This window comes from Gallinula chloropus, assembly GCF_964237585.1.
Source record: "Gallinula chloropus genome assembly, chromosome: 1".
Classification (NCBI taxonomy): domain Eukaryota; kingdom Metazoa; phylum Chordata; class Aves; order Gruiformes; family Rallidae; genus Gallinula; species Gallinula chloropus.
In genome coordinates this window covers 203,561,437-203,569,548 of record NC_140085.1, presented here as the reverse complement: position 1 = coordinate 203,569,548, position 8,112 = coordinate 203,561,437, and the positions used below count along the sequence as shown (strand labels likewise).

At 39.1% G+C, this 8,112-nt stretch overlaps 1 protein-coding gene across 1 annotated transcript; it reads left to right on the top strand.

Annotated features, from left to right (window-relative positions):
* Positions 1-679: 679 nt before the first annotated feature.
* LOC311203484 (collagenase 3-like) lies at positions 680-7,746 on the top strand (the record flags this gene model as incomplete). The annotated part of the gene is made up of 10 exons (XM_084278208.1): positions 680-802; positions 892-1,133; positions 2,295-2,443; positions 2,536-2,661; positions 3,487-3,648; positions 4,225-4,342; positions 5,525-5,658; positions 6,004-6,163; positions 6,899-7,002; positions 7,646-7,746. The coding sequence occupies 10 exons, from the start codon at positions 680-682 to the stop codon at positions 7,744-7,746; spliced, it is 1,419 nt and encodes a 472-aa protein (XP_084134334.1).
* Positions 7,747-8,112: the final 366 nt, after the last annotated feature.

The window sequence follows — 8,112 nt, the reverse complement described above, 5'->3', positions numbered from 1 at the left end:
GAATGATTTCCTGATATTTAGTGTTTCTGGTTCTACATACATTTCAAGACGTAAATTATTCTGAAAGATGCATGGGAAGTCACTTTACTTAAAGTAACGGAGTAAAATCAGTGTTAGTGCTTTACAGTTATTTTTCTTTACAGAAACACAGGAATGTAGTATCCAAAATATTATTTCTTATCAGGCAAGGCAACATTTATGTACAACTGAAGTGTGTGTGATCTATTACAACTGCTAAAAATTGCTGCTGAAATAGTGTAACCACTGAAAAGTTGCAGAATTTATTTAGAAAATCATGAATCTTCTTATAGACTTATATTGTCTATCAAATAGGAGAAAGTATTTTTTTCCTAGAGGAGAATAGTAGGTGATTGCCAGCTTAAGTTACTGCAAAATAATCAAAATTGTCGTTTACTTCTGCCCATTTTTTCCCACAACCTATGTCAATACTCAGAGACAATGTTTACACGAGGATACAGTTTCAGAGCCCTCAGTGGGACAACAAATGCCTAAACCACAGTGTTGGGGAGGAGAGAAAAAGCAGCCACCTAAGCATGTTTACTTTCAGTGACAAGGAAATTCTAACTTGTTCCTGAGCGGTGACTCACTGGGATGGGGCTATAAAAGTGAAGACAACTGCTCTCTAGAACATCAGGGCTTCAGAATTCACAATTCCAACATGATGGGACCAAGACTTTCAGCTGTCTTCTTTTTCCTGCTGGGTTTGTCATTTTGCCTGACAATCCCTATTCCTCTTGAAGACAGCCATGAATTCACAGAGAAAGACCTTCAGTTTGCAGAGGTACTGTATAAAATAATTTGTTTGCATGTTTTATAAAGAGTAAGTTGTGTAGTTGCGATGAGGCTTATTGCTTCTCTTCCCCTTCTTAGCGCTACCTCAGGACTCACTATGATCTCCGCCCGAATCCTGCTGGCATAATGAGGAAAAGTGCCAACACTGTGGCATCTAAACTTCGAGAAATGCAAGCCTTTTTTGGCTTGAAGGTGACAGGCAAATTAGATGAAGAAACGTACGAGCTGATGCAGAAACCAAGATGTGGTGTCCCAGATGTGGGGGAATATAACTTTTTCCCTAGAAAACTCAAATGGTCAAAAACTAATTTGACATACAGGTAAATGCATGGCATTTTCAGCGTTACTCGGTTTTCAGTGCTGTTCCTTCTGCTGAGGGGCTTTGCCCAGTAAGTTGTTCAGTTAACTAGGCTGATGGGAGAAGGGTGCATCTGAGTTTGAAAATATTATGTTGCAGTTTAAAATCCTTACAACCTCACTTTTGGAAAGGTCCCCCAGACCCACCTTACAGCCCAAGGAAGTGAACCTGGATTTTTTTCCATTGCACTTTGTCATCTAGGAAAGCTGTTGTGGTGTAAGCTAGTTGTTCCTCATCTGGCCTCCATGTAGACACTTCGGACACATACATGGTGCCAAATAAAAGAATATTAGGGACTAAGATCATGTACCTCACCACTGATCCACACAGCACTTTAGCTCTGTTTTGGTTCTCGTTTGGTGTCTGCTTTGCCTAGGACAAATCTGGACAAATCTGCTGGAGAGAAGGGCTATTCCAAAGCAATGTAGATGCAACGTGCCTGTGAGAGCAGGGACTGATACTTGCCCCTCTTCTGTCTGATAGTCCAGATGTAGATATCAGTGCTTGGTCAGAGAAGTCCCCAACCATGACCTCAGGAAGTTGGCCTTGGGAAGCTATGGTGCAGAAAGGTCACACAGTAGCTCCTTCTCCCTTAACACCTCAAGGTCATCAAAACGTTTTCACTGCAACCTGAGTTCCTTTAGCAGATTCCAAATATGAAATCGCTGAACTCTTTCAATGATATCAGTTCAGTATCTGATGATAAATATTACTTTAATGTGAATTATTCTAGCCTACAAAAGTCTCTTTGGATGATGTTTTGCTCCTCTGGGAAGCAAGGGTCATGAAATACTTTATATGGCATAAAAAAGTTCTGAGTTACTGATATGATTTAACTTCATGCAGAATACGCGTGTCATTTTCTAAATCTTCTCATGTATATAATACCAACTATAAAAAGCTTTTGGATTTCTGATGTCTCTGAATGACTTTAATGAAAATGGAAATGATTACTTTTATTGTTTTGAATGCTATATGCAGCTCCCTAGTTCTTTGGTTTTAGGTAAAAACATAGGGAAGTAACAAGTAAAAACTTTTAATAAGATGTACATTCAGATGGAACTGTTTTACACATTTGCATCCATTTACATAATTTAACTCAAGACATTAATCTGTTTGACAGAATTATGAATTACACTTCAGATCTGAGACGTGCTGAAGTAGACAGAGCTTTCAAAAAAGCCTTCAAAGTTTGGTCTGATGTGACACCACTTAACTTCACCAGAATACGAAGTGGCATAGCTGATATCATGATCTCCTTTGGCACTAAAGGTAATAGAGAACCAATAATTTTTATGTTACGGATATATTGCTGCCAGTAAAATGTGATAATTGATTTCATTGTCTTGAATGTTGCTTTATAGAACATGGTGACTTTTATCCTTTTGATGGACCGTCTGGATTACTGGCTCATGCTTTCCCCCCTGGCCCAGACTACGGCGGAGATGCCCATTTTGATGATGATGAATCTTGGTCAGATGATTCTAGAGGTAACAGAAGTTCCTGAGAGTATTTGGAATGGTAGAGAGACAATTTCATCCTGTTTGAGACCTGTAAAGTTTGGTGTTCCTGTTCACTGTTCACGAGTCTTTATGTCTGCTGGGTTTAATCTCCAGTCATAAATGAAAGTATAATATATGCCTAGCATAAATGTTAAGATATATACCTCCTACATATATATCAGTGATTTTAAAAATGCCACAAACAAGGTATTTTGTCAGCTTGGCATTTCACTGAGGTCAAACAAACTGATTGGAATTACCTTACTGCATCCTGTAGAAAACATACATACTTAACTGCAGATTGGCTACTTACATCTAATTTTAAAATTCTTCACTTTGTCTATTCAAGACAGAGCTTTCATAGAAGCAAAACCACTTTTTTTTTTGTCATCACTGTGCTATTTCACCCTCTTGACATTAAAGCTAGTTGCAGCAATACTGGGAGCAATATAGATTGTCTACTGGAGAGGAATTCCTGACTCGAGTTCTTGACTTAAGTAGGACTAAGACTTTGCTCTAGAGCTATCCGGTGTTGCTGAGAGATTTCAAGAAATCTAAATCTGCCTACAGAACAATACTGTCAAGTAAGATTTGAGTTGAACACCAGCTATAAGACAATTGATTAGATCTTTATTAAAACAAAACCCGTGGTAGTTTGAAAAAGCAAGCAATTAAACATCATTTTCCCATCAATCCATTTGTCTCCTTCATCGCTACATATGCTAAAGCACAATGTTAGGATTAGTTGAGAGTTCAAGTCCACTTGGGTGATACAAAGAACTATACATTTAATTTCACTGTGGTTTGTTACAGGGTATAACTTGTTTCTTGTTGCTGCCCATGAATTTGGTCATTCACTGGGACTTGAACACTCTAGAGACCCGGGAGCTCTGATGTTTCCAATTTACACATACACTGGAAAAACTGGGTTTGTGCTTCCTGATGATGATGTGCAAGGGATCCAGGAGCTCTACGGTAAGTCTGTACAATACATATTCCTTGTGCTGTCATAACCTGTTACAGATGCACTAGACAGCTACTAAAGAGTTACAGATGTTCAGTAGTAACAGTTGTGACTGATTAAGATTGATTCACTGGGCTCTTGACAACCAGATTTCAGGAACAGAAGATTAGATTTAATAGTTGGGGGGGGCGGGCGGAAGCGGGGAGGTGACACTGCAGAGGACAGTTGGTCACTGTGCTGTCTCCTTTAATGGTGAGGGGTAGGGGCAGAATCTTTATAGTTTTTTTAACCTGCCTCAAAAAGGTAAAAGAGAGTCTTAAAGGGAGATACAGAAATATCCATGTGTCATCAGGGGGGCCTTCAAAACCTGGGATAAAGCAAGCAAATCCATTTAACATCTTTGCAGCACAGATGAACTGTAAAGTCCATGAATACATTTGACTAAAGGAGAGAACGAGAGAACAGACTTTTTGTGGTACAAATGGTTTGTCCATCGTGCTGTTTGGGAGCTCTTTCACGTTTTAGTATCATGATCCACAGAAAGGAAATGTACATTGTCAAACTTGTATCATGCAATGTGATTCCAGGTGCTGCAGAAAAAGATCCCCACCCAATACACCCCAAAACACCAGAGAAATGTGATGCAGAATTATCACTTGATGCCATAACAGAACTTCGTGGAGAAATGCTGGTCTTCAAAGACAGGTAATGAGACTGACATGTCATGGATAGTGGATGCTGGATAAAATTTGAGCAAGAAAAAGTATCATTTCATTTTTTTGCTGAAGATTTGAGGAAGCATATATTTTAAAAATCACATATGAGTATAGATGCCTCTGAGAAACTGCATTGTGCAGTTTTTTTGGCAGGATTTATAATGCAATTATGGACTTGACTGCCCAGTAATATGACATGACAACAATATGGCTGAAGACAGACACCATTTGTGCACATATTTCATTCCACGGGGCTTTCTTCAACATACACAAATCTGCTAACATTGACTTGAATTAAGTTATACTACATTCAGAAGCCTTACCTGGGACAGCAGTGTTTCTCTTATTCTAAAAGAAAAAGATTCTAGTTTGTTGTTTGAGATGATCACCATGTGAGTGACAGAAATGTTCTGCAGCTAGGTGACTATGAGGAAAGGAAAGGTCTACAGGGGGTTCTATGTATTGAAAAATCTATGTTGTGAAAAAATTACTTCTCCATTAACTAATTTGTAGTATAGCATATCAAAGATCCTGCTTTTCTCTAGTACAAGAAGAAGCATAAAATTGTGGTGGGTTGACTTTGGCTGGATGCCAGGTGGCCATCACGCTTCTCTGTCACTTGCCCTCCTCAGCAGGACAGAGTAGGGTGGGGAGAAAATAAGACAGAAAAATTCACAAGGCAAGATAAAGGCAGTTTAACAAAGCAAAAGCAAAGATCATTTCAGAAGCAAAAGAAAACAAAAATTTATTCTCTCCTTCCCATCAGCAGGCAAGGTCTGGCCACTTCCCTGGAAGCAGGGCTTCAGTACCAACTGCTCTGGAAAGCAAATGTCATTACAACAAATGCTCCCCTTTCCTCCTTCTTTCTCTTAGCTTTTACCTTTGAGCAGACATCACATGGTGTGGAATTTCTCTTTGGTCAGTTGGCATCAGCTGTCCTGGCTGTGTCCCCTCCCCAAGGTTTTGCCTAATCCTGCTGGGCAGGGAGGCATGTTGGAGACACAGTCTTGCTGTGTGCCACCACTGCTCAGCAGTAACCACAACACCAGTGTGCTATCCACACCTTGCTGGCTGCTGATACAAAGCACAGTGCTGTGGGGGCTGCTGTGCAGAAAATTACCTCCATCTCAACAAACCCAATACAAAATAATGTTTTCTTTTCCTGCACTAGGTTTTTCTGGCGCCTGCACCCTCAGATGGTCGAGGCAGAATTGGTGTTACTTAAATCCTTTTGGCCAGAGCTTCCAAATAAAATAGATGCAGCTTATGAAAACCCTGTGAAAGATCTTGTGTTCATGTTTAAAGGTGAGTTTTCAATTTTGCTGTTGGCAGAAAAATATAAATATTTAACTAAGCTCAAGAAGTGATGTAAAGTTAATCAATAGAAGAAAACATCCTACCTTCCTTGCTTAAAAAACATACTCTTGTTTTCACCCCTTGCAAATCCATACAATTTTCATTGAATTAGATGTACAATTAAGCTCAGATGCCTAGGATCATAGTTAGCATTACTAGTTTAATACCTGTTGAGCATGTGAACTAAGAATCTGTTAGTTGTATAAAAATAGGGATCATTGCATCCTCATTTTATTCTGATCTTAAAGCTGAGCCTTTACAGAAGACTCATGCATACTTTGTTCTTATTTTCAGGAAAGAAAGTCTGGGCTTTGAATGGCTATGACATAGTTGAAGATTTTCCTAAAAAGATATACGAAATGGGGTTCCCAAAAGAAATGAAAAGAATAGATGCAGCTGTCCATATAAAAGACACTGGCAAGACTCTCTTTTTTACTGGAAATAAGTACTGGAGGTAAGCTGGAGACAGATTGCTGTGCCCCTAGACGTAACCTGGGCAAAAGTATCAGAAGATCAGCAGGGTGTTTCAAACCAGGCACGTGACTCTGGGCGCACATTTTCCCAGCCTGTGATTTTCATTGGTGTTATAGGTGTACAGAATATGTCATAAAGGTGTATGTAAGACTTTTATAAACATATGGGCACAGCCTTTAAAAGCTGAAAGAATGAAAGAAGGGAGAATGAAGTGCCCTAATCCAAGAGGGTTTGAGATACGGTCGTGTCTCCCAGACAAAATTCCCATCTTGCTTCCGCTTGCTTGTGGTATCAGTGCTGTGAGGGTAAGAAATCTATCCCACCCTTGGGTTTTGCTGTTCATTGGTGGGACTTACAGCCAGGTCTGACACCTAATTAAGACGCTACCATCCCTTCCCAGTATCTCTGTGCCAAGCAGCCTCCAGGTAGGCCTGCAGTGCCAATACATCCAGGTACGATCATCTACATCTAATACAAATGTTACTGATCAGTTCTGAAAATTTAGTTTTATTAGTTTTATGACTATTGAATTTGTACTCCTGGTGGAAGAGTGCTGTGGTTATTGCCCTGAGTTTCATTATTGCACTAGACATGAGGTACCTAAAAGATGCTGGCTACTTCTGATGTGGGCAACCAAAGCATATAAAGGACACAGACCAAACTCTAAGGTTGTTTAAATCCTCTGAAATTTTATTTTCTTTTGTGTTTACTACAGTTATGATGAAGAGGCAGAGGTAATGGAAGCCGGCTACCCCAGGCTGATAGAGGAAGAATTTGCAGGAATTGGTGATAGAGTGGATGCAGTCTATCAAAGAAACGGTACATGGTCTGATAATGAAACTTTATTGCAAGTAGTTGTCATTGAAGTTATCATTTATTACAAGTAGTTGACATTGAAGAACATAGTTGTGCTGTGGGGAATTCTGTCATTTGCAATTTTCATTTTTCACATCAATACTTCTCTTATGAATCACTCAGGTTTCTGATCTAGATTGCCCTCTGACCAAGCTGCTCTTGTAAACTTTGTGCAGATATATTTGAGGAGCCAAAAAAGACCTGCCTCCCTGCTGGGAACCTCCAGTGATACGCTTAATATAGAAATATTATAATGTGTCTGTTCCTTCAAATTCCATTCCTATCCAGCTCTTCAAGGAGGGTTTACAAGTCAGAGACTTAAACGTTACAAGGCAAACCCTATATTTTCCTAAGCAAGTGCTGTGTAGTAATAAAAATGCAATTTGATACTCTGTTAAAATATCTGTTATTTTAAAATAGTGATCCAGGTCTGGCAAATGGAATGAAGAACCTTTGAATATTTAGCTCAGGATTCTAAATACTAAAATACTGCATTTAAAAGAGTTATAAAAATAAAACCAAACGATAATTTTTATTTGAAAGATAATTCTAGCATGACAATGCCGTTTTCTCAGAGTTAATTAATTTTAACTTTCATTTTCCTTAGGTTATCTCTACTTCTTCAATGGACCACTGCAGTTTGAGTACAGCATCTGGAGCAAAAGAATTGTCCGTGTCCTGCATACAAACTCCCTATTTTGGTGCTAATTACAGCTGAGTGCCATGTCATAGGCTGCAGAGCAGCTTGTAGTACATGGGAATAATAATATGGGCATATAGATTTATTAGAAGGCAGCAAGGTTCTGTGAAGAAGCACTGGCTACCTACCACCAAATGTATACTGTATATATGGAATGATATAGCTGTGTGTCAGTCTGGGACTGAATTAAGTTAATAAGAAAGAGGAAAAATTATTAGCATTTCAAGGGGCATTACACCTTTTAAAGTTTCTCTTTAAAAGAGATGCTGGCTACATCCTACATGATCATGAACACTATTAATTCCCAGTAATTAATTCCCAGCATGTCCAGCATCTTTCAAGGATCTCTTGGTATGTCCTAAGAAATAGACTTG